The 24,317-nt window shown below is 41.2% G+C and overlaps 6 protein-coding genes across 6 annotated transcripts; 2 read left to right on the forward strand and 4 right to left on the reverse strand.

The window, feature by feature from the left end:
• Positions 1-5,225: 5,225 nt before the first annotated feature.
• LOC146386192 (histone H4) lies at positions 5,226-5,595 on the reverse strand. The gene has a single exon (XM_084932266.1). The coding sequence runs from the start codon at positions 5,584-5,586 to the stop codon at positions 5,275-5,277; it is 312 nt and encodes a 103-aa protein (XP_084788392.1). The 5' UTR covers positions 5,587-5,595; the 3' UTR covers positions 5,226-5,274.
• A 1,352-nt stretch (positions 5,596-6,947) lies between these two features.
• LOC146386193 (histone H3) lies at positions 6,948-7,495 on the reverse strand. Its single transcript, XM_084932257.1, has one exon. The coding sequence runs from the start codon at positions 7,422-7,424 to the stop codon at positions 7,014-7,016; it is 411 nt and encodes a 136-aa protein (XP_084788383.1). The 5' UTR covers positions 7,425-7,495; the 3' UTR covers positions 6,948-7,013.
• A 212-nt stretch (positions 7,496-7,707) lies between these two features.
• Positions 7,708-8,215, forward strand: LOC146386194 (histone H2A). The gene has a single exon (XM_084932259.1). It carries the CDS (start codon positions 7,766-7,768, stop codon positions 8,150-8,152), a length of 387 nt encoding a protein of 128 aa, XP_084788385.1. The 5' UTR covers positions 7,708-7,765; the 3' UTR covers positions 8,153-8,215.
• A 2,952-nt stretch (positions 8,216-11,167) lies between these two features.
• Positions 11,168-11,955, reverse strand: LOC146386195 (histone H1-like). The gene has a single exon (XM_084932255.1). The coding sequence runs from the start codon at positions 11,902-11,904 to the stop codon at positions 11,263-11,265; it is 642 nt and encodes a 213-aa protein (XP_084788381.1). The 5' UTR covers positions 11,905-11,955; the 3' UTR covers positions 11,168-11,262.
• A 2,806-nt stretch (positions 11,956-14,761) lies between these two features.
• LOC146386196 (histone H2B 1/2) lies at positions 14,762-15,225 on the reverse strand. The gene has a single exon (XM_084932263.1). It carries the CDS (start codon positions 15,182-15,184, stop codon positions 14,810-14,812), a length of 375 nt encoding a protein of 124 aa, XP_084788389.1. The 5' UTR covers positions 15,185-15,225; the 3' UTR covers positions 14,762-14,809.
• A 4,829-nt stretch (positions 15,226-20,054) lies between these two features.
• LOC146386197 (uncharacterized) lies at positions 20,055-23,656 on the forward strand. The gene is made up of 4 exons (XM_084932254.1): positions 20,055-20,123; positions 20,463-20,500; positions 20,654-20,769; positions 21,980-23,656. Exons 3-4 carry the CDS (start codon positions 20,654-20,656, stop codon positions 22,974-22,976), a joined length of 1,113 nt encoding a protein of 370 aa, XP_084788380.1. The 5' UTR covers positions 20,055-20,123; positions 20,463-20,500; the 3' UTR covers positions 22,977-23,656.
• Positions 23,657-24,317: the final 661 nt, after the last annotated feature.

A 24,317-nucleotide genomic window follows, 5' to 3' on the forward strand; every position in this document is an offset into this window, starting at 1 on the left:
AAATCGAGCATCTGAGTCCACAAACCACCTTTAAAACTTACAGTTTCAATACGTTCCAGGGGAAAACTTTCCCAAGTTTTAGGTCCATTGTTCGTCTTCTCCGCAGATCTGTAATGATATGTTTACTCACCACATCACTACTTATCATCTTTTGTTCAAACACTCCTTTGGTACGGGTTTTCCAAATATGTGTGTTTATTACACACATTACCAACCAAAAGAGTCTCCTTTTGTCATCACACATTTTTTCTTTAAACAAACCATATTTAACTGCTTTAATATTAACATCCACATCATAGCCAATCTCTGTCATCTTCTGCCTGATCTCAGTTGTCCTATAACAATCCAATAGAAGATGTTCTAGGGTCTCATCTTCATCACAGTCTGTCATAGGACATTTCATGGTGGTGACAAAACAACTCCACTGTACCACCGCTCTCACAGGGAGGCGCCCGAGCGAGATGAGCCATACCACGTCTCTCATGCTTTCGGATAGTAATTTGTCTTGTATATTTTTAACTATTGAAGGATTTTCATCTTTATTTGCATACTTATATTGAATTACACCTTCATTTTTAATTTCATTAATTTTTTTATAGATATTTTTCGTGTTATCTTGGAGAATATTTAAACTATAATGTTCCCATTGACTTGATAAATCACCAAACATAAGTCTGTGGTATGGAACGCCCGCTCTGGCCCTGCCTCTTTTCTTTTGCCACAATTCCTCTTTCCCTCGAACCCACGGGGCACCCCGAGAAATTGCACTTTGAGTAATTTTAATAAATGGGATTCGCAAGACAATCTCTAAGTCTGGGGCTCCCAAACCCCCGTGCTTCCTACTCTTGTACATAAATTTTCTCTTAGTCACTTCTCGATTGGATCCCCAGATAAATTTAATGCACATCTTACTTATTTTCATAACAGTTGTTCTCGGAGGAGGAAGTATTGCGGCGAGGAAAAGAAGTTTAGAAATTATGTGTGTTTTTACAATGTTAATACGTGTTTTATAATTTGTATCTTTATTTTCCCATTTCATAATTTCCATTTTGATTTCATTTTCTTTCTTATTCCAATTTAGTAAACTAAAGTCAGTATTATCAATCCATATACCCAAAATTTTAATCTCCTTACATAAAGAGATCATCATTTTAGGTTGTCTGGTCTGATGTCCAAGCCACACCCCTTCAGTTTTATCTTGGTTCAGCTTGGCACCTGATGCATGTTCGTAGTGGTGTAATATCTCCATCACTGAAGACAGCTCGTTTTGGTTTCTAATTATCACCGTCACGTCATCTGCATACGCCATAGCTGCGATTTTATGGGATTTGTCAAAGACATATCCCTTAATCTGTTTATCATCATTTATCCTTTTCAATAAGGGGTTAATTGCAAGGACATATAGCGCAGCACTCAAAGGGCATCCTTGTTTAACCCCGCACTCAGCACTAAAAGGGGATGAGAGCTTTCCATTTACTTTAACTCGCACTAGGGACTTTTTATAAATCAGTTGAATAATGGAAATAAATTGGTCCGGGAAATTATAAGCTTTCATTACTTTCCATAAATAGGAGTGGGAAACAGAATCAAAAGCCCTCCTTTGATCTAAGCCTAAAATGCAAAGTTCTGAATCCTTTCCATTATAAATAATTTCTCTTAACATACTTAAATTATCCCACATAAGTCGTCCCTTAATTGCGCATGTCTGTTCTTTTTCAATAATAATATCTAATACATCCTCTAGTCTGGACATGATTATTTTAGTAAAAATTTTATAATCTACATTCATTATTGTCAGTTGCCTATAATTGTTAATGTCTTCTCGATCACCTTTCTTATATAATAAACACATAACTCCTTCATAAAACGATTTACCCATTGTTTCTCTTTCTATTCCTTCATTAAAATACTGAGTTAATGATTCAGACAGTTCTTTACACACAAGTTTGTAAAATTCAGAGGGGAGTCCATCCAGACCAGGTGTTTTATCGGTACTAAGTTGGTTAATTACTGACTCCACTTCCTCTCTTTTAATTTTTCCAATCAAAGTTTCATAAATAACAGAATCTAATGGTTCAACCTCACTCAAAAAATTGTTAATAGCATCGCTGTTTGTAGCTATGGATGAAAACATCTCCGAACAATAGTCTCTAATTACTTGTCTTTTCCCCTCTTCTTTAAAAACTGACTTTCCATGTTTATCCTTAATTGAGACAATAAAATCATTTCGACATTTCTTTTGATTATTAAGAATCATATAATCGCTGTTCCCATGAAAGTCAGAACGTCTCAACATATTAAATAAAACTTCACTATTGACTCGATCAATGTCCTTTTTAAGAGACATCATTTGGCTTTCCTCCTCCTCTTCCTTCTCCTTCTTATTTCTTAAATATATATATCTACTCACATCTTCATTATATTTTACATTCTTTGCATGATTTAATTCTCTCGCTTTAAATTTAAAAAAGTGACACATACGCCGTTTAAGGAGCTCCCAAAGTTCCGAGAAAGAAGTAGTGAAAATCTTAAGATGTAATATTTTCTTAATTTCAGATTTAACTTCGGACACAAGCGATTCGTTTGCTAACAAGGATGTATTCAATTTCCAATAGTTCAAAAATTCATGGGGGCAGCACGATACTGTTGCCATAACCACCATATGATCAGAAAAGTCTGTTAAGAGAGTGTCATATTTCAGACCTTGAACATTATGTGATATGTAGAATCTATCAATCCTTGTTTTAGTTAATGAATCAAATCTAGTGTAATGGACGGTATGTGGATGCAAGTGCCTGTATAAATCACGAAGTGCTGCTTCCTTACAAACTTTAACCAACAATTTGCTTTCTCGCAATTCTCTAAATTCAACCTTGGATATTCTGTCAGTTGCTTCAGTAACAATGTTAAAATCTCCACACAGAATTATATTAAAACCAACCTCTAATAAATACTTCAGTTTTTTCAATAATTGTATCTTTTTCGTTCGTTCGGGTGCATTATAAACATTAATAATACGCAACCTTTGCCCGTAATAACAGCAATCAACAAGGAGGAGTCGTCCCGGTATTATGTCTCTTCTTTTGATTATATTCACCGTATCTTTTTTAAAGAAAATGCCCACTCCGTCAGAGCTGTCTTCCCCTATCGATATTATTGAATGGGCAGTGCTCCACATTTTATTTAATTCACATACATCTACATGTGTTTTTAATCTCATCTCTTGAAGGCACAAAATATCATAATCCAGTCTTTTTAAGAAATCAACCTTCCTTTTCCTGCTCTTATCTGATTGAAGACCTCTGACATTAAATGTTATTATTTTGATGTTACTCATAGGTTCACTAAAGGAGAGACCATCTCAGAAATCTTACTCACGGAGGACTTGGTTTATTATCCTTCCGCTTATCTCTTCCAGAGCTAGAAGCAGAAACGTTGCTTTTTCTGCTTCCTCTCGTATCCTCGTTGACGAGCTCGTCTAGGGCCGGATGACTTCCACTAAAGAAGGTCTTCCGTTTTACTTTCGTTTCCTCAGGCAGCGAAGCAAGAGCCAGGGAAGCCGCCTCTGTGAGAGGAAAGGATCCATGGTCCTCGCTATCTCCGTCGTCATCAGGTGTCTGCTCGCTGTCTATTTCGTCGTCGTCACTATCGCTTTTATTCTCACCATCCGATGTCTCTATAATTAGGTTACCATCCAGCTCTTCATTACTCTCGTCACTTTTTTTACTTGACTGAGACAGTGGAGATGGTAACTCATTTTGAACAGGGCTAGACTGATTATCCTGGTCATACACTTGTGGATTATCTAATCCAAGCGAAACTGGGAATGACAGTGAGGCAGCCGTCGGAGGAGAGGGAGGGGGAGGAGAGGGAGGGGGCTCTCTCACCTGGTCATTCACGGGGGGATCCGTAGCTTGAGAAGGATCCTCCAAGGAAGGGAACTCCATGGTGTCAGAAAATCGAGGTTGTTGGGAAGATTTAAGTATATTCACGAAGGACTTGGGACATTTAAAGAAAGTGTGTCCTTTTGCGCCACAGAGGGAGCACTCACTTTCGTTTTGGCAAATTTTAGCCTTGTGGCCCAACTCACCACATTTCCAACATTTAACAGTGGGGCATTCTCTCGCCTGATGGTCTGGACCTTGGCAGATGAAGCACCTCACCATTTGGCCAGGATAAATAATCCTGCCATTATAGGGGCCCAACGAGATGGAATTGGGGATGGAGATTATATGTCCAGCTTCATCTCTACGCATCCGAACTTTGTATTTTCGGACTCCATACCAGAATCCGAATTTGTCCACTGGTTTGACTGGGGGTTGAAGAATCTCGCAGTACCTTTTAAGATATAGCTCGATATCTTGGTCTGGAATCCTTCCAGTCCAGAATTTAACAACAAGAGTCACTACCTCTACCTGGACAGAAGACTCCACTTGCCAGTCTTTCCATTTCGGATGCGATGCGTTGGAAAAAGAGATCTCTAAGAAGCGACGTAAAGGCGCCTCTTGGGTGAAACACAGCTCAAAATCCCGTTTACTGGGCAGAGCGATGAAAGAGTATATGTCCTGCACATTCAGCCATGATGTTTGCAATAACAGCTCTTCAGCAACATAATCACGGGTCGGGGGATCCCCGTTTCCGATGTACTTAAGTCTCACCCATAGATTGCTGAAATTTGAAGCAAACGATAATGGGGCATGATTACATAACTAATAACCAACTAATCCTCCGGTCTTGCCGCGACCACTCATCTTGACAGGTTCTTTTCTTCGTAGTATCGGCACTCAAAGGAAACTCAAACACCTCCCTCGTCTGGCTTCCACGTGACCTGCATCCAAATCAGCAACTATTCATGACATGTAGCACACAAATTCTGAATGTGTTTGCAACACTTTATTTAAAGTATACAAAATTACATATAAAATAAACATACACATAACCTAACCCTTCCCCTGGAACGTATTGAAACTGTAAGTTTTAAAAGTGGTTTGTGGACTCAGATGCTCGATTTTCCTCCTTGTTTTCCTTTAATGGGTGGTGTGTGATCACGGTTTTGTATATGTAATTGTATGTGTATGTTTATTTTATATGTAAGCTTTATCACACATCAAAAGCTTTTTCAATACGGGTTCCAAGTCAGATTGACCATTTATATGAAAAGAAGTTTGATACAACTTGACTAGACACAAACAAAAGAGATAGGATGAGCTCTACAGAAGAGATGGGTGGCCCTGAAAAGGACCTTTGTTGCCGTTGTTGATCAGTGCAGTAAGCTTAACCACCAAAGCCATACAGAGTGCGGCCCTGTCTCTTGAGAGCGTACACCACATCCATGGCGGTGACGGTCTTTCTCTTGGCGTGCTCGGTGTAGGTGACGGCGTCGCGGATGACGTTCTCCAGAAACACCTTCAACACGCCACGGGTCTCCTCGTAGATCAGACCAGAAATACGCTTCACACCACCACGGCGAGCCAGGCGGCGGATAGCTGGCTTAGTGATGCCCTGGATGTTATCACGGAGCACCTTACGGTGACGCTTTGCGCCTCCTTTGCCGAGTCCTTTACCTCCCTTTCCCCTTCCACTCATTTTGACTGTTCAGAAACGAATGCGAGGGGTTGCTTGACGGACTCCTGAATTTACATCTGATTTGAGGACGTAAAAGAAAACAGGAGTGCTTGAAACTACGGCCATCTACTGGCCTTTGGCGGAAATGAGGAACAGCATGACTGTGCCTGGGGTGCAGTAGCTGTGTACTGTACACGATATGAGATTGAGTACTACATGTGTCACAGAGACAATCCAACAGTTTTCCAGTTCTCCAGTTAATATCTTTATTAAAGGCCAATAACCAGTGGTGCCTCCAACGGAGCCAGAAAAGGGGGGAAAGGTCATGCCATGAAATATTATTAGTTGTCCCCAGATCAAATAGGTTGTTAATCGGGTTTTACCTTGAAACTCTGAATTCCAGAACTTCCATACTTCCAGAATCAGTGTAGTTTTAGAAGTGTGTTTATACTGGCTTTCCTGCATGCAATAGCATTCACAGATGATCGCAACAGATTATTGAGAATGTCAATACTATATTTTCTGACTTGAAAGTGGCAGCGAGTCATACTCTGGGAGCACTATATCTATGATCTCTACTTGACTGGACTTATCTGGACAGCTTCACAGCATCATTTTTCTGTATGTTATCAATGTTAATGTCAAAGTCTGAAGACAGTTTGTGCAGTGAGATTAGTTTAACAGAGTTCCCAAAAGTCAGCTTCAATCCAACATCAGCGATGTGACCTAGGTATTGGATCAACGCCAGCGGAACATGACGATGCTGTGTTTCCATGCTCAAAGTTACTTCAAAGAATTGTGTTAAATTGTTATTTTTTATATATCTTTGGGGAGTGGAAAAAAAAAAAAAAAAAAAAAAAAAAAAAAAGCACCTGTGAACTGAACATGAACTGTGAAAAATATCTGATCCATGTTAGGCTTATTGTTATGTACATTCATAGTTTATAGCCAATTTAAACAACAGGAGTTTACCAAAGGTACTTTAGAGCAGGGGTGTCAATCATATGGCATAGCGCAAAGCACTCCAATGTGACCAGCGTTGGAAAATGATAAGTAAAGGAGGGACACATTTTAGAATTGTAACTGTATGTGTAGTTTTCCTGCTGATGAAGACCCATAATTCATGCTACACAGCAATTACGAATTATTATCACTTACTATGGAAGTACTACTTCTACTGTAAGTAATGTAATGTGTAACGTGTAGCAGGAAAGAATTGGAAGTACTGGAGAAGTACTGGTGCTTCGATCAAGTTACTGGATGCCACCTTCATGCCAACCATATGGCTTCTATTATATTAAAAAAAAGCACAACAACAACAACAAAAAGCCAAGAACATTGTACTGTGTTGTATAAGATTAATGTTATTGTAAGAAAGGAGCGCGCTCTCGGTGTGAGTGTGTTGGCTCTGAAAAGAGCCGTTGTTTGTAGGAGGGCGTGCAGACAGCTTAAGCCCTCTCTCCGCGGATGCGGCGAGCCAGCTGAATGTCTTTAGGCATGATGGTGACCCTCTTGGCGTGGATGGCGCACAAGTTGGTGTCCTCGAAGAGTCCGACCAGGTAAGCCTCGCTAGCCTCCTGCAGAGCCATGACAGCGGAGCTCTGGAAGCGCAAGTCGGTCTTGAAATCCTGAGCGATCTCGCGGACCAGACGCTGGAAGGGCAGCTTGCGAATGAGCAGCTCGGTGGACTTCTGGTAACGGCGGATCTCGCGCAGAGCCACGGTGCCGGGCCTGTAACGGTGAGGCTTCTTGACGCCTCCGGTGGCCGGGGCGCTCTTACGTGCGGCCTTGGTGGCCAGCTGCTTCCTGGGGGCTTTGCCGCCAGTGGATTTGCGAGCGGTCTGCTTGGTTCTTGCCATTCTTTCTCTCTTTGCCGTTCCTGTGTTTAAAACAGAAAATGTAACAAGCGGAGGAGACTCGCCGCTCTTAAAGTGTGTGACTGGCTGTGACGCGGTGCCGCTGCGGCTCGTGATTGGTGAGGGGCTCCACGTGGTGCTCAGCACCGCTCAGAGGAGCACCGCCCCGCCTAGGTGTGTGCTGCTCATTGGAGGAAGGCGCTTTGAAAACGCGCGCTGCCGCGAGCCTGTCTGCGATTGGTGTGTGACGAAGCTTCCCGCGCTCTGCGGAAATATAAGCCAGGCTCGGCGCCGATCGGGCCACATTTCCTTTGAGTGTTAACACTGCGAAGAGAAGTTTCAAGATGAGTGGGCGTGGCAAAACCGGAGGCAAAGCCAGAGCTAAGGCCAAGACCCGTTCATCCCGTGCCGGGCTCCAGTTCCCCGTGGGTCGTGTCCACAGGCTACTGCGCAAAGGCAACTATGCGGAGCGCGTGGGTGCCGGCGCCCCCGTCTACCTGGCAGCTGTGCTCGAGTACCTGACCGCCGAGATTCTCGAGCTGGCTGGCAACGCAGCCCGCGACAACAAGAAGACTCGTATCATCCCGCGTCACCTGCAGCTGGCTGTGCGCAACGACGAGGAGCTCAACAAGCTCCTTGGCGGAGTCACCATCGCCCAGGGTGGTGTGCTGCCCAACATCCAGGCCGTGCTGCTGCCCAAGAAGACCGAGAAGCCCGTCAAGGCCAAGTAAATGCCAAAGCCTCTGCTTCACGCACGAAACAAATAAACAAAGGCTCTTTTCAGAGCCACGCACTTATGTCTGAGCAAACATCCTCGTGGCTCTTGATCTGGTGTATGTATTTGGAAATGTAGTATTGCCTTATTCTCGCCAACTGTGTGTGTGTGTGTGTGTGTGTGTGTGTGTGTGTGTGTGTGTGTGTGTGTGTGTGAGATCATTACCTTTTAGTTACTTACCTCTTATTACTCTTACAAATTATTCCAGAAAACATTTCTTTTCAGCAACTCATGTAATACTGCACACTTCTCCTTGGATCAAAACCACTTGCAGTCTCTCTCGCAGCGTGATCGATGCCCGTGCCTTTTTGACCTCCGTTAGCTTGTATCTTTCAGAAATCGGTCACTTTATTCTAACAAACTTGCTCAAGTCAAAAGATCACGTTCAACACAACTGACTACATCACGTTTTTACGGTCTTAACAATTCGGAGCTACTCGTTACTGATATGCTAACTACGGCCTTAGAAATGCATCATGGTTGACATTAAAAGCAGATCCTAAGCCCGTGGAAACAGACACGACGTGGTTCATGACCAATGTTCCCTCTAATTTTTCATGTGTCTGAGCGAACACACAAACTCCCTGAGCGGACACTGTGAGCAACAGCAGACGTGTGCACTGTAGTCACGCCAGCATCGAATCCACCCAAGTTACATGGTTTATTAAAATAATCAAATTACAGCATTTACATTTATGTTAGACTACTTTTAATTAACTGCTTTAGCCCCACTTACAATGAAAATTAAAAAAAAAAAATCTTGTTCATGACCTGTGTAGTATGTTAACACTATTGGAAGTAAAAATAACTTGAACTCCAACTTTGAAAACAACTTTATATTTAAAAAAAAAAAAAAAAAAAAAAGCTCTGACTTGTATTATGAGTCTGTGGTCTGGGAGAGAGTCCTGTAACTCTGTCTGCAAAATACAGCATATAATGACCAATGTTGGGCAATTAATTATATAGTTACTTCTTCAAAAAAGTAACTGAGTTTTACAAACAGTTTTTTGCAGCTGTTTATCTAAAAATGCAGTTTAAAATAAACATTTCAAACTTTCTACAGAACAATCAGCTGTTCTGCATCAAATCTGATGCCACACAAATTATTTGTGCCACTCCAAAAAATAATTTCTGTCCACTATGAGATAAAGGAGAACAACGGCCTGATACCTGCAGGCCTGACAACAGGAGATGTATCACTGCTGTAACACCTGTAACATTCAGCAGTCGCCTCATTGTTCTGACACACACAACAAAACTATTGACTACACTACACACTAACTACACAAGATTTGTGCTAAACGTCTCAAATCTCTCACGTCTCAAAACATTCCTAAAACTTTTCCCCTTCCTAAACAACTGTTGCCATATCATTTTTGATTGGTTGACACGGTACATTTTTCGACCAATAGGAAAGGGTGGGGTTTTTTGGTTTTGTTTTTGCTCACAGGTTTTCGAGTATTTTCCTTATAAAACGCTGTTTTTACCGTTTCTTCCCGCAGTAAATATAAACAACGATAGTATTCAGGAAGAAAACCAAACATTGCAGATATTTTTATCATAACTCTGGTTTTACGTGGCCGATCAACACAATTTAAAAACTGGTATAAAGTCCACACTTTTTCCATCAATTGTTCCGTCGGTCCTGCTCACATTTCCAATGGTTGTACACGTTGTCATTAACGTGGCTTCACTCCACATCAGCCACGCTGCTTTGCTAGCAAAACAAACTCGGGATCTCGCAAAACTTTTGCGAGATCCCGAGTTTGTTTTGCGAGATCTCGCAAAAGTCCGTCTTAATTTTTTTTTCTCCCATGTCCCCTCCGGGGCTCCGTAGTGCCAGCAGTGCGCAATTACGCACGCGCGCAGCTTAGAGGGAACATTGTTCATGACACATGAGGCAAGACCACAAACTTTGTCAAACGCAAAAGCCATAACACAGAGGAGGGGGACGTACTCTGGTGCTGCAGGAACTATCCAGGTGCAGAGGGAGGAAAATGTGGAGCCGTTTGCGACGTGTTCAGCGCTGCTGCTGAATTTGGGAAATTTTGGAAAGTCACTTCCGTCTAGGCTTAGGTTTTTGTGTCTATATTTTGAAATAATGGGAATTCCCCCGCATCCTTAACGCCAAGGAAGCCCATTTGTTGAAATGTACATTAATCAAAATGGTCATGACATTAGTCATGAAATAAATACATGCGACAATAAATAGCTGCATGGGTTCAGCTTGGAGTAAAGTGTGTGCTTGAAATCACCTAATATCAGTTCAACTGGCCTAGATTTAGTCAGGTCGGGTTGTAGAGTGGAGCATTTAATTTGATTATATTGGCTCGGTATTCTTAAAATATACAGTGTGTTTCCACTAAAACAGCCGTTTAGAAATAAAAATAGAACAGAAAAACATTCCATACGTAGATGATAATAACATGCATCTATTAATTTATTTCCAGTCATATTTGTTGTTTATTTAAAAAAAAAAAAATGTAGGTGATGACTTTTAAAGGTTTCTTGTATTATAATGCTTCATAGTAAGAGATAAGAAGTGGTCTGATGTATTGACTATGAAGGTATGACTGTAAACATAGTTGTAGATTTCTGAAGACACAGCACTGGTGTACATATGACTGTTCCCACCACAAACACGTGACCCTATACTGTGTTCTCTGCATCTGTTCCATTGTTGCGCTGATCATCACCACACACACACACACACACACACACACACACCTCCTGAGCACTTTTAATTTTTAAGGGTTGTCTTACAGTATGTTTTGCACCAAGTATCGCAGCAATTTCCTAATGTCATAATCCCCCCAATTTGGCAATAAAACTTTCTGATTGTGAAATGTGAGCCATGATAGTAATACAAGCTGCAAGTGTTATGAGAAAAAAAAAAAAACAAAAAAAAAAAAAAAAAAAAAAACAAAAAGTATCTTATCTTGCTTTAACAAGAATGCTATTATTATGAATAACCGAGTGTTGCGTGATTGTGAGGAAGGAGCTCTGGCGTGTTGCTGTGGTGGCTCTGAGAAGAGCCGTTGTTGAGTGCGAGAGAGTGTTGGCAGCTCACTTCTTCTTGGCTGCTGTGGCCGCCTTCTTGGCTTTGGGCTTGGCGGCCTTCTTGGCGGGGGCTTTCTTGGCTGCGGGAGGCTTCTTGGTGACCTTCTTGGGGCTCTTGGCTGCAGCCTTCTTGGGGCTCTTGGTGGGCTTCTTGGCCGCCGCAGCGGGCTTCTTGGCCTTCTTGGGGGACTTCTTAGCGGCTGCGGGCTTCTTGGCTGCCGCTGCCTTCTTGGGGGACTTCTTAGCGGCTGCTGCCGGCTTCTTGGCTTTGGCAGCGGCGGGCTTCTTGGCTTTGGGAGCGGCTTTCTTTGCGGGCTTCTTGGCTTGGCTCTCGGTAGCCTTCTTGTTCATCTTGAAGGATCCGGAGGCCCCGGTGCCCTTGGTCTGCACCAGAGTGCCCTTGGCCACCAGGCTCTTGATGGCGGTCTTGACGCGGGCCTTGTTCTTGTCCACATCGTAGCCTCCGGCAGCCAGAGCCTTCTTGAGAGCGGCTGTGGACACGCCGCTGCGCTCCTTGGAAGCGGCCACGGCTTTCACGATCAACTCGCCCACGCTGGGGCCCACCTTCTTCGGCTTGGAAGCTGTCGTCTTCTTCTTGGCCGCCTTGGCCGGGGCGGCGGCAGCAGGTGCGGGTGCTTCCTCTGACATTTTCCCCTTTCGCTTCTGATCGAGAGTCACAGTGCAGTGATGGCAACTCGGAAGCGTCACGCTGCACTTAAACGCACCATGAGAACCGTGGAGAGTGAATGTAGCGCGCGCCGCTCTCGCGTGCGCCACGCAATGCTTCAGTTTGTGTTTCGTGTCTCGGGATCAAAGAGCTCAAAGTGAGTGTGTGAGCAGCACTGCAGGCCGACAGTGGAGCAGTCCACAGCGGACTCGTGTCTCCTCGGGCAGGCCTCGTGTCGGGCTCTGGTGCTCTCTGCTCTTGCTTTATGGAGCCTCCAAAGCTCAGCGACTCAGTGCGGAGCTCAGCGCTGCTCGGCGGCTTTTTGCGCTCTTTTCTTTCCTAAAACATGGGAGCCGCAGCAGAGCTCCGTGAAAAGCCCTTTTCCAGCTCAGACACATGTTCGTTCGCGCACTCCGAGTTGAAAGCAGCATCTGGTGAGCGCAGCTGTGGGACAAAGTGACGCCGCGAACTCCCAGCAAACACACCGATGCAGCTGGAGGCCCACGGAGCAGCGAGACTTCCGTGAGAGCTGCTCACTTCTAACCAAAGCACAGCGGCCTCGAGTTTCACTCACGTTGTTGTATATCAGAAATCACCATTAGTTAGTCACCTTACGGCAGCTCGCTTCCACACTTTGGCCCTGATCTCTTAGTCTGCATCAGTCTGTTTCCTTCCAGCTACAGTTACCGACTCTACTATAAACAACAACAGCGAGTGAACACGTGAATACACACATCCACCAACTGATCACTAAGTATCTCAATGTGCAATACTCAATACCTGCTAAAAAAAAAACATCCAACCATCTCACTATTAAACATTCTCTTTTTGTAGCTACTAGTCAAACGTATTTTTATATCTATTTCATTTATTTAATCAGAGTAATATTGCTGTTATTTTTTGGCATTTATTTAATCCTGCTCTGTCCACGTTGATGCTGTAACAAGGTGAATTTCCCAGCTCTGGGACTAATAAAGCTTATCTTGTGTCCTGGATAGCGACCTCAGTCTAATCTAGTACAGTGCATTTAATTATGCCCAGTATATCTGTGCTCCTTTTTCTGGAGGATTCTATTATTCTTCCACCCACTAAAAAAATGTGTAACCACAGATTGTTGTCCAAGATAAGTAAAATGCTGCACAATACCTCCCACCCTCCCATCATGTGCTTGACCAGTCACAGAAGAGCTTTTAGTGAGAGACTGAGATGACCAAAATTCACCTCTGAATCAGAATCAGAATGGGTTTTATTTCCTAATGTTGAGCAGGTTTACAACATTAGGAAATTGCTTCGGTACTTAGTGCAAAACATACTGTAAGACAACACTTAACTAAACATAAAAAATAAAAGTGCTAAGCAGATAGATATATCTTATTCACAGCACTTGCTACAATAGTTGTACTATCTAAAGGCATATAGAAAGGTGGCTACGGAGCCAACAAATTATGAATTAGATTGAAGATAGCTTTGACGGAAATTCCTCTTTGAGCATCGCTAGGAAAGCTGGATGCGTAGGACACAGCAGAGCCTGCCTGTGGGATAGGCAGTATAGGCAAATGGTAAAGATGCCTTCCATCCGGGGGTACCACAAGTGGGGGAAGAGAAAACACATTGGACTCCTTTTCTTATAATAATAAACACAAAAAAATATTAATAATAACTTAATATAAAAAATTATATTAATGGTAGTAATTCATACCTTTCCTAGTATCCATTTGGGCATCTAGGGTAGCTAATGTTTGCCCTCTAATAGTCCAAACAAACCACGCCTTTATCATAGTTGTTAGTCTAGTTGTGTGATTATAGTGTTAACGAGCACATCATCAAGTCAAGTAGCTTTATTGTCATTTCAACCATGTGCAGTGGTACAGTACACAGTGAAGCAAGACAGCGTTCTTCCAAGACCGTGGTGCTACATAGGACAATCAACACAGGACCACATAAAGTGCAAATGTACAACATAAGAAAAACGGTGCAACCCCAGATCAGAACGATACAGACAAATTGATACTAAATTTTAAGTTTACTGCTTCTTTGGATTCTGCTATGCAAAATTTTTGTGAAATGACAAACTTAACTTTGGATATCAGAAAAACAAACCAAAAAACAAAAACACTTCCATTTTACACACAGTAAAGAAACTGTCAAAATGAGTTAACTGGCCAGAGCAACATTTGTGTTCAGTACTGTTTTCAATTTGTTTTTTGGAATTTGCTTTGTATTGAATATATTTGGAAATCAGAATCTATACACACACACACACACACTCAATAATAACCCCTCATCCCCAAGGGGCAATTAAGATACAATGGAGCAGTATGACGTTGAAGACAAGGACAGGGCATAAACAGGCCATAAGAATGAGACAATAAATACACAGCATATACACAGTTTTAAAATTAAAGTGACTGAATAGGTGAATAAATAACTAAGGGACTAAAAGTGAATAAAGTGTCGGCAGCACAAAAAGAGCGTAGAGTAGTTCATGTTTACGGGTGTGGTAAATGGTCTTAAGGGCTGGAGTTAAAAAGCAGAGTGGCTTTGGGGACAGAGGTGGCTCTCGTCCTCTCAGTCCTGCAGGAAATGCAGCGGAGGCGCCGCCCACAGGGGAGCCATCGAAATGCACTGAAAGACTGTCAAATGTAAAGTCGCATTAATGTTGTGTTTGTAGTTACTTTGTCATCGTTCCACAACAGACACAAGAAGACATTTCCTGAGTCTGAGTCAATGTAGCGGATCAATAGCACCTAGTGACAAAGAACCATTTCCGCGATTGCAGTAGTTGGCAACATAGTAACTGCACGTTTGAAGGTAGAACGTAGGCTCTTCAGGAGAAAGTGGGTGGCTCTGAAAAGAGCCGTTGGGTTGACTGACAGCAGGATCAGTTTACTTGGAGCTGGTGTACTTGGTGACGGCCTTGGTGCCCTCAGACACGGCGTGCTTGGCCAGCTCACCGGGGAGCAGCAGGCGCACTGCGGTCTGGATCTCCCTGGACGTGATGGTGGAGCGTTTGTTGTAGTGGGCCAGGCGAGAGGCCTCGGCAGCGATGCGCTCGAAGATGTCGTTGACAAACGAGTTCATGATGCTCATGGCCTTGGAGGAGATCCCGGTGTCGGGGTGGACCTGCTTCAGCACCTTGTACACGTAGATGGCGTAGCTCTCCTTCCTGGTCTTTCTCTTCTTCTTGCCGCCCTTGCCGGCGGTCTTGGTCACGGCTTTCTTAGAGCCCTTCTTGGGCGCGGACTTTGCGGGTTCAGGCATTTTGTTCCTTCGGTACTCTGCAGCAACGAATGAGCTGTGTGAAAGAGAGCAGCTCCCTTTATACAGGGTGTATGCTAATATCACTGCGCAGGCCCTCGGCTCTCATTGGCTGAGCTGCACAGTGGGCCGGACATTGTGTTGGAGGAAATCTATGAATTGTGCTACAACAGGCGCGCATCTAACAAAGAAGTGGTCTGTGTGATCGTTTCCTCATTTGTTGGAACGGTCATTTGTGTTAAATGAGCAGTAAATGTAGTGCTCTGTGTGGCAAATATGGAGGAGTTAGGGAGACACAGACTGAAAGCAAGAATATGCTTAAGATGTGACTACAGTCTACAGTAGTGAATTGGGCCTCAGCAGCAGCAGTGTTTCTTTGGAGCAGTGAGCTTTGTTATCTTCACACCATGCTGGCGTTTTCAGAGTGATGATGATGACATTTAAGAACTGTAGAACACTCGATGCTTACGAAGCGCAGTAGTTTTGAAACGCTGCTCTGAAGCGTGGTTGAAACGGCTCATGTCACGTGTAACCAAGATGTTGATGTGTTTCACTGCAGTTTCAACAGCTGCAGTGAAAGCGCTTCAAATAAATGAAGCGCTTTCATTTATTTATATATTAGTATCAGTATGTATCAGTTCAACTCTACAAGAATCTTGATGATGTATTTCCTTACAAGAAATGAATGTGCATCTCACTAACAGCTACTCAGATTTAGCACTCTTAACATGATTAGTCAGCCTACAATAGTTATGCTGTGACAACACAGTAAAGTGTGGCTATGATAATGATACTCAAGTCAAAAAATTCATGTTAATTTTCCAAATTATATTATATATTATATCCAAGGTGGGTAAGAAGATCTAAAAAAAGATCATTTGTTACCTTCGCTGACACCATTTCTTTACTCTGATGAATTCTGAAGCCTTACTGAAAGTCTTCAAATCAACCATTCTTCTGTAGATGATGAGTTAACTGTTTTACAACTACTCTTTCAGGAAATTTTGAGAAAGTGGTTGATTACTGCCAGCTTGAAGGCTTGAACAGTCCTGTAGGTCTTAATGACATGTTGATGGTTTGGAGGAAATAATCACCAAAGCTAACTCAAAAGACCAATTGGATAAAAAGAGTCTAAATACAAATCAAATTAAGCTGAAATGTTAGTTTTTCCACTAATGAATTTTCAGCACCAACAAATATATTTCTGTTTATATTATAGGTTAAAAAGCAGTCTGAATTATTCTTAATGAGGTATTCACAAATTTACAGGTGTATTACTCTGTACAGCTTCCATATTTTGAAAATAATATTACAAAGCATCAAGATATGTTGCTTATATGCTAAGGCAGCAGCTTAAAGACTCGTGATAATAGCTCAACATGCTTGTTTAGTTTCCTGCAGCTGACCACGATTCAGCAGCAGACTGAACCAGGACTGGAAACCATTGCAGATGTCTATTTAAAAAGCATCAACAATTCGAAGGTAAACTTTTGTGCTCAATAATCTGTTAGTATACAGAGTTTATTCTTTGTCAGGTCACACGTCAGCTGTCAGCAAAACCTTTACGGTGTGGTTTGCTGGGGCAGCAGCATTTCTGCTGGGGACAGAAAGAGACTGAACAGACTGATCTGAAGGGCCAGCTCTGTTCTAGGATGCCCTCTGGGCCCACTGGAGGTAGTGAGTGACAGGAGAATGGTGACTAAGCTCTCATCCCTGTTGGACAACATCTCCCACCTCATGCAGGAGACTCTGACAGGATTGGGATCAGGACAAGCGTGTTTGCTTGACATCCATAAGCCATGTTGGCTTGACTTATTTTTGCAGTCCAATTCAATTGCCATTTCATGCCAAATATCATCCCATCTTGTGCATCTATTAGTATTCCAAAAAAACACATGAAAAGTGGAAAATATATAATTATGTCATGCAAAATCCTTCCAACCAATTTACAATCACTCCAAGATTTTCACTGTAGGCCTTAATTTCCTGTCTATTTGAGTATGCATGTTGGTCATGTTGGCTAGGGGCTTCACTTTGTGCAGTGTCTCCTAAATTGATGGTGTGCCCCATTTACATGGAAGATATTGTTTGATTTGAGTGACAAATGAAATAAATCATGAAACGGTAAGACACAACAGGGTAATAAAAAAAACAAAAAAATATAAACTAGGGTGACAAATGAACAGAGGTGGTGGTTTACAACACCAGCTGTCTGCCATCTATAATCCAGTTTTGAGATCCCTTCCCAGATGCCTTAACGCCCACTCACATCCTGGGCCATCTGACCTCAGGAAATCACATGATAGGAAGGGGCCAGGTTTCACAATGAGCTCACCCGAAACCTTGGCTGATTGTGACCTACACCCGTTTTCACACCTTGGCTCATGTGATTAGGTAGAGGATCATTAGGTGGTCCATTGTCCCTCGTGGGGGGAAACGCCCACATATTGCCATGGCTGGTACATCAGCACACTGACACTAAAGATACATTGTGCCTAATAGGATCATAGCCAGAACAATATGAAAAAAACATCATAATACTATGTGCTGGTATAAGAATGCAATGGCTTCTGAAATCCTTCCAAACAGTTACAGCTCCATATCTCGCTGGTAGAAATGTTTCATCAACATATCTTTATTATGCAGCTCATTCATCCATTCTCTGCCAGACTGCAGAAAGTAGTTATAGTGGTTGTTCATGCTGAGCACACTCCCTGTACTTACCTGGAGTACTACACGTGACCTAGCCCATTGAAATGTGACAGCCAGCAATTTGCCATCTACAATTCTGGATCCTGTCATTAGTAAATAACCCCCCCAGACCCAGTCTTCATGTGAGTGTTCTGCATTACTGTCTGCCAAATGGTGGTTGAAAAAAAAACATTTGGGAAAATTTAACAGTGTGACTCTCTAACTTTGCTCCATGGGCACCAAAGGTGAAAGTGGCAGATCAGAGGCCCTGATCAAAGTCTCGTCATTCTGGCTAACATTAATTCCTCTTTGAATTAATCTGAATGACCCTTTGAATGACAAATGCTTTGTTCTTCATGAGTTTTCTTTTCATTCACAGAGCACATCAGTTCACAACATCAAGTTTATCACCAGAAAATGTTGAAGTAAGGAGTGAAGTTTGGTCTAGATGCTTTGAAAAGATTCAGTACCATAAACCATGTGCACATAACCTGTGCCCCAGACTACATCTTTGTTTGTCTTTTTCTCATGAAGCCATGAAAAGGCAAAATTAAAAGAGGAACTAGTCACCCATCAAGCAGAAGTCTTTATCTTATCTTCATCTCCAAATGACACCAAGCCACAGCTCACCCAGCTCATGCTGGGTCATGCAGCAATAGTTTATTTCCCCATAGATGGTAAATGGCCTGCATTTGTATAGCGCTTTACTCAGTCCCTAAGGACCCCAAAGCGCTTTACACTACATTCAGTCATTCACCCATTCACACACACATTCACACACTGGCAATGGCAGCTACATTGTAGCCACAGATGCCCTGGGGCGCACTGACAGAGGCGAGGCTGCCGGACACTGGCGCCACCGGGCCCTCTGACCACCACCAGTAGGCAAACATAACACATACACATGTAAAACACTGTCAATATTTTCCATATCTACTTAAGTTTTGTCTAATTTCTTCATCCATCTGTTTCCTGTTCATGTCTTTTCAGTAATCTACAGAACTATAGCCCTCACGTCTGAAGTCATGAAGTGTTTTGAGCGGAAAGTGTCGCAGCACACCAGAAACTGTCTATCCCCCTCCCTCGACCCCTACCAGTTTGCTTACAGAGCAAATAGGTCAACCTAGGACACCATCACCATCACCCCACACAGAGGCTGAGCCATCTGGAGAACAGGAGGAGCTAAGTGAGGATGCTCTTCGTGTGTTACAGCTCAGCATCAACACCATAAGCCTGTATTTATTTTGTTTCCCCTCACGTAATGAAAAGCAGACTGAGGCAATGCACAGACTGTCAGAGTTATGAAAATGAGTCTACATACAGCAGAATTCTTGTCACTGTGGGTTATTGCATGTTGTTTATTGTAGGTCTTATCCTTGTGTTAATCAGTATATTCTGCTTTTATGGCATATTATGACCAAGAAGTCTAATAAGTGTTTTGAGAGCAATGATGCAAACAGGTCGCAATTTTGTAGTATGCACAAGAGATAGAGAAGGATTTCTTAATTTATATCTGTTATGCTGTTCCAGTTTGCTGAATCATTTCTGTTCAATTATTTTCTGTTTGAACTCCCAGAGCAAAACATTTTCTCTTCCTAAACTTTAATTGTTTAAAAATGTCTGCAAATTACTTTAGAAATTTAAAGTAATCTGTGAAATCCTAAAAAGCTGATTCTGTTCATGTGGACAAAACGTTTTTAGTGGGAGAAACATTTCATCACTCATCCTAGTGATAAGTCCTTACAGTGAAAATATATAAACATGATTCCAGCAGCAAACAGAGAAAACAAAATTAACATTTCTTCAAAAAATTATGCACTGTAACTGCAATAACACCTCGCATGTCCATAGCTTCTTTTCCAGCTTTTAGTTTAGCTATTATCTTTATCTCTGTTTTCTGTGCATTGTTCTCTGCATCTCTGCAAAAACATCTTAGTCATGATGTGGTCAAAAACCTAAATGTTTTCTTCCTCTTTAGTTGAATTTCTCTCTTTCTGTTATTTTTTCTCCTCCAAAATGAAGATGACAAATAAAAAAGCAATTTTTTTCCTATCTATTATCACATACTGATTTCATAGTTTTCTACAGACATGTTCAAATATGGTTATGGTGTGCCTACCAGGGGGTGGTCACTTTGTTCTCTATAAAAAACCAAAACTTCCCCGGTACTGTGTCTACGTTTTTAGCATCTCCCTTTTACACACTTGAAATTAACCAGGAGGTGTGGGCATCGCCTCTTTTTCCAAAAAAGGTAAAGCAATAAAGTTTTTTGCTTTTAGATTTTTTAAATTTTTGCTGGTAAAAATCAAGCTGTTCAACTACTTTTTGTCATTGTCTGTTTTTGTCACCTGTTGGTAATTTCCTTGATTAATATTTTTATGAAACAAAATTTCAAAGAAAGTGCAAAACCGGAATAAAAATGTGATAAACACCATCAACGAAAAGCTGAAAGCTTGTATGCTTTGCATTTCTGCATAAAAAACTGTTTGTCAAGTATTGCAAACTGATTGTTCTGTAAACTAATGAATTAATTTATAAACTAACTATTGATCTAGATAAATAAAAAGGTCTATTTGTGTTATTTCAACAGGGGGTTATAACCAGAAGTAGCTGGCAACACATGTGAAGGTAAGTGAGGCATCTCGATATCATGTTAAATGTTTGTGTTGTTTCCTTAAAACATTCACTTGGTTTAATTGTTATGATTGTCATAGTTTATTGGTTAAGACACAACAGTTTTGTTTGTGAAAACCACTGTGTTGTTAAATCTGATCTGATTAGATGGCTGGCCTGTGCTGGCTGGTGATGGTGCCAGCCTTCTTCCTGTCTCCTCCAAACATTTTGGCTGCTGTAAACCAGGACTGGCTCACGGACATTGTAGCAGCTGTCAAGAACAAGTGAGTTGACAAAAGGTTTTTATGTGTGATATTATATCTAATCACTGCTCTTCTAATCTGCTAGTGCTATTATCAATCTGTTGAGTCACCTGAAGGCAAGACATCTCTCTATGACTTCAGCCTTTATTTCATGTATAGTTGTAATACAAAGTATGTGACTTTATTTTACAGTGCAGTTTTTCTGTTGTTTAAAGTGATTATAATGAGCTTTAAATCCTAATAAAAGATTATTATTATTATTATTATTATTACTATTATTTATTAATTTGCAATAGTATGTTTTAGTTTAATAATGATATCACTATTATTATTATTAATAGTAATAGTAGTAAGTGATTATTAATGAAAATCTATAGTAATAGTATATATAGAATACAATGTACACGTACAACAAAATTATGGGTGCTCCATGTCAAGTGTGCAGGAATAACATCTAATTATTAGACAGCAGGAATAAATAGCAAACAAGAGACATATATGCAAAAATAACTTTGGAGAATAAAATAATTGCAAAGTGCTTGTAAGTAGTGCAAAGTAAGATTTGGTCTGAATAAAGTCCGTGTAAGTGGCCTGAGTGATGAGGGTTACTCAGACTGGTGAGCTGGGTGGGCAGGGGTGGATTGTTAACAGTACGAACTATCCTTTGGAAGAAGCTGTTTATGAGTTTCGGATTGTGAGTGTGAGACCTGATTGACCTGAGGCCAGGGCTGGACTGAGACAAAAAATCGGCCCGGGCATTTTGACTAGAGACCGGCCCACCAGGTATTATAGGAAAAGCCATGAAGCCTTTGAATGAAAATAAACGCCGTTGTAACAGTGATGTACGATGGCCAGTCCAGCTATGCCTCAGGTTATATATAGTAGATCAATAATTGGACTCCGAGGTTGCTCAGGGTCTTTTGTTATTCATTAGAATAAAATGTACCATAAAATGAACTTGTTTTTTAATATGGAAATTTAAAAAAAAAGAGAAAAAAAAGAATTTGATGCAGAGGATTGCTTGTTATGTCTATTGTCCCATTAGTGTCTCATAAAATACATTTTAATCATCTGTGTGAGGCATTTATGGCTCTTTTTTTTCTTTTTCCCTGGTACCCTCAAGACACTCAATGCAAAATATACTTTTACAACTCACTGACAAAGCCCAGATCATCACTGGTAGTCCGAATTTAGTGTGCAGTTTATACTTATTATATTATATTTTTGGCAGGTATGAACTAGGTGATTCCTTCAGCGTGGCTTTGAACATCCCACAGAATCAAGATCCAAGCAGTCTCCAAGAAGTCCTTCAGAATGACCCAGCAGACAGAGTGAGAGGAGCCATTTCACAGGACCAAGTGTACAAAGGCACCAGGGTGGTGGCAGCAACACAGTCACAGGCACTATCACATGTTCTTCATAACATACAACCATTCATAAAAAGTAGTGAGGGTAACGTTCTCGTCATCTACTCTGAAAACTCTCCAATTTCAAATGACAAAGGTATCACTTTGAACATTAGTGATATCACTAATAACTGGAGCGGTTATGCATTTGTTTTTTCTAATGTAGCTGATGTTCCTGCTTCAGACACATCTCAGCTGACTCAATCATTTAAGCATCTTGAGATTACCAAACTTGGGCTTAACAACATATATCGTTGTTATGCACCTGGAGATGATGCTTTTCAGTGCACAAGATGCTCCTCGGGGGGAGATGTTACACCCACATGTGTTGCAAACACAGCCCTGTCAAGTCAAGAACAAGGTACAGATGTAGAAACACCTAAACCAGGCCTTGACACTGGTCTATTCAATGACATAGGCAATGACATAGGCACGGGTATAGGCACTGACATAGGCACTGACATAGGCAGTGGGATACCTCCAGGCTCAGGTAGGGGAAAAGAGGGTCAAATGAGCAAGTGCAAAGGAAATCAAAGAGGAAGCTTCAAACGCAGGGGAGGCAGCAAGCTTAGAGGAGGAGGTCGATGTAAAAAACGAAGCAAGTTTAGACGAGGAGGTAGACGTAAAAAAGGAAGCAAGCTTAGACGAGGAGGTAGACGTAGAAAAGGCAGCAAGCTTAGACGAGGAGGTAGACGTAGAAAAGGAAGCAAGCAAGGCAGAAAACAGGGCAAAGGCAGAAGAGGAAGCAAAAGCAAAAGACGCAACAAGAGTAGAAGAGGTGGTAAACGTAGAGGGAAATGGGGGATGGCATGGTTAAGGTAAAACAGGTCTGTCATAGCCTTAAACTCTGACAAGCAACCCAGTGAAGCTGGGAAGATCCTCTGAGAAACTGCATTATTTTTCCTTTTCATAGATTTAGTTGTTGTTTTTTACGCTAGCATAACTCTTGTTTTTTGGCCTTTATAAACAAAATAACTTGCTTTCGAACTTGTCAGTGAGTTAATATGATCATGTCCCATGTCACCTGCTGTTTAAACCTTCAAGGAGCTGCCAGAAAATGTTGGTTTAAAAAAAGAGTAAAATACATTTGAAAATAATAAAAAGAAACATGACACAAGAAATTAAAAGAATATGTCCACTTTAAGAATTTTACAACCTTTTACTGATTTAATGAGCTTTTGTGAAACATTCTTACAGATCTGTGGTAGGAGCAATCAACTTGAAACTTTTGTCTTGAATCATGAATTGGAGTCACAAAACAGGGACTTTGAAGAGATTTGACTACTATTTCATTTAATTAAAGTTTTGATAATGTTTAATCTTTGGATTAAACATTATCAAAACTTTAATGTTCTGCTCTTCCTGATTAAAGCTTGGCTTGGCATGCATTCTGGTCTCTGTGTCAATTATTTGGAAACTCCTGTGTTATGGTACTATTAGACTTGCTTTGATAAATAAAGGACTGCACAAGCTAGAACTTTCTGTATATCCTGAAACCAAATTCTCTGAACTATTGCTCATGACATTTAAAGTTATGTGTTTAATGAACATAATAGTGCATTGCATATAACATTTAGCTATTTTATACATGTTTTCTGTTAAAGCTATTTTATCAAAATATTACTCCTCAGTCACTACAGTTTGTACTGACATTACTGTTTCACTTTTTATTTCTTTTTTTAGATGGACATTGTTCAGGTGAAATAGGCCAGCTAATCAGTAAAAATGGATAGTCAGACTAAATGAATTGAATCAATGTCTAAATGCTCTTGATTTAATAATTATGCAGCATTGCTTTTAAAATGCATTAAAGATTTAAATAAATAACACATTTTAAAAAACATGGGATATTTCAGGCCATTTAAAAAATGTCTTTTTTTCTTCTTTTTTGGCCTCTCTTGACAGTCTCTCTGTAAAGAGCTCTTATCTTCTTTTCTAACTAACTGTAGATTTGTCCCTTCTTTTGCTGACACCCTTTCTAGCTCCTTGTTGCTTTCTGAAATTCTTCTCCCATCTTTGTTCCTTTCTTTTAGACATATTGTCTGTAGTTACTAGTTTAACTTTAGTTCGGTATATATTACATAAGCATGCCTGTTTCACCTTTTTCCCTTCTCAGTGAACATGGGCTCATATGTGCACGACTATGTTCATATGTGCATAATA

This window comes from Perissodus microlepis, chromosome 6, assembly GCF_051167445.1.
Source record: "Perissodus microlepis isolate ML-2025 ecotype Zambia chromosome 6, ASM5116744v1, whole genome shotgun sequence".
NCBI classification, from domain to species: domain Eukaryota; kingdom Metazoa; phylum Chordata; class Actinopteri; order Cichliformes; family Cichlidae; genus Perissodus; species Perissodus microlepis.

What these genes read in the sequence shown, in the direction of transcription:
- LOC146386197 (XM_084932254.1), top strand. Translation starts at nt 20,654, where the DNA reads ATGGCTGGCCTGTGCTGGCTGGTGATGGTGCCAGCCTTCTTCCTGTCT. An exon ending in GTAGCAGCTGTCAAGAACAA is followed by an intron (nt 20,770 to 21,979) that starts GTGAGTTGACAA and finishes TATTTTTGGCAG; the next exon opens with GTATGAACTAGGTGATTCCT.
- LOC146386196 (XM_084932263.1), bottom strand. Translation starts at nt 15,184, where the DNA reads ATGCCTGAACCCGCAAAGTCCGCGCCCAAGAAGGGCTCTAAGAAAGCC.
- LOC146386194 (XM_084932259.1), top strand. Translation starts at nt 7,766, where the DNA reads ATGAGTGGGCGTGGCAAAACCGGAGGCAAAGCCAGAGCTAAGGCCAAG.
- LOC146386195 (XM_084932255.1), bottom strand. Translation starts at nt 11,904, where the DNA reads ATGTCAGAGGAAGCACCCGCACCTGCTGCCGCCGCCCCGGCCAAGGCG.
- LOC146386193 (XM_084932257.1), bottom strand. Translation starts at nt 7,424, where the DNA reads ATGGCAAGAACCAAGCAGACCGCTCGCAAATCCACTGGCGGCAAAGCC.
- LOC146386192 (XM_084932266.1), bottom strand. Translation starts at nt 5,586, where the DNA reads ATGAGTGGAAGGGGAAAGGGAGGTAAAGGACTCGGCAAAGGAGGCGCA.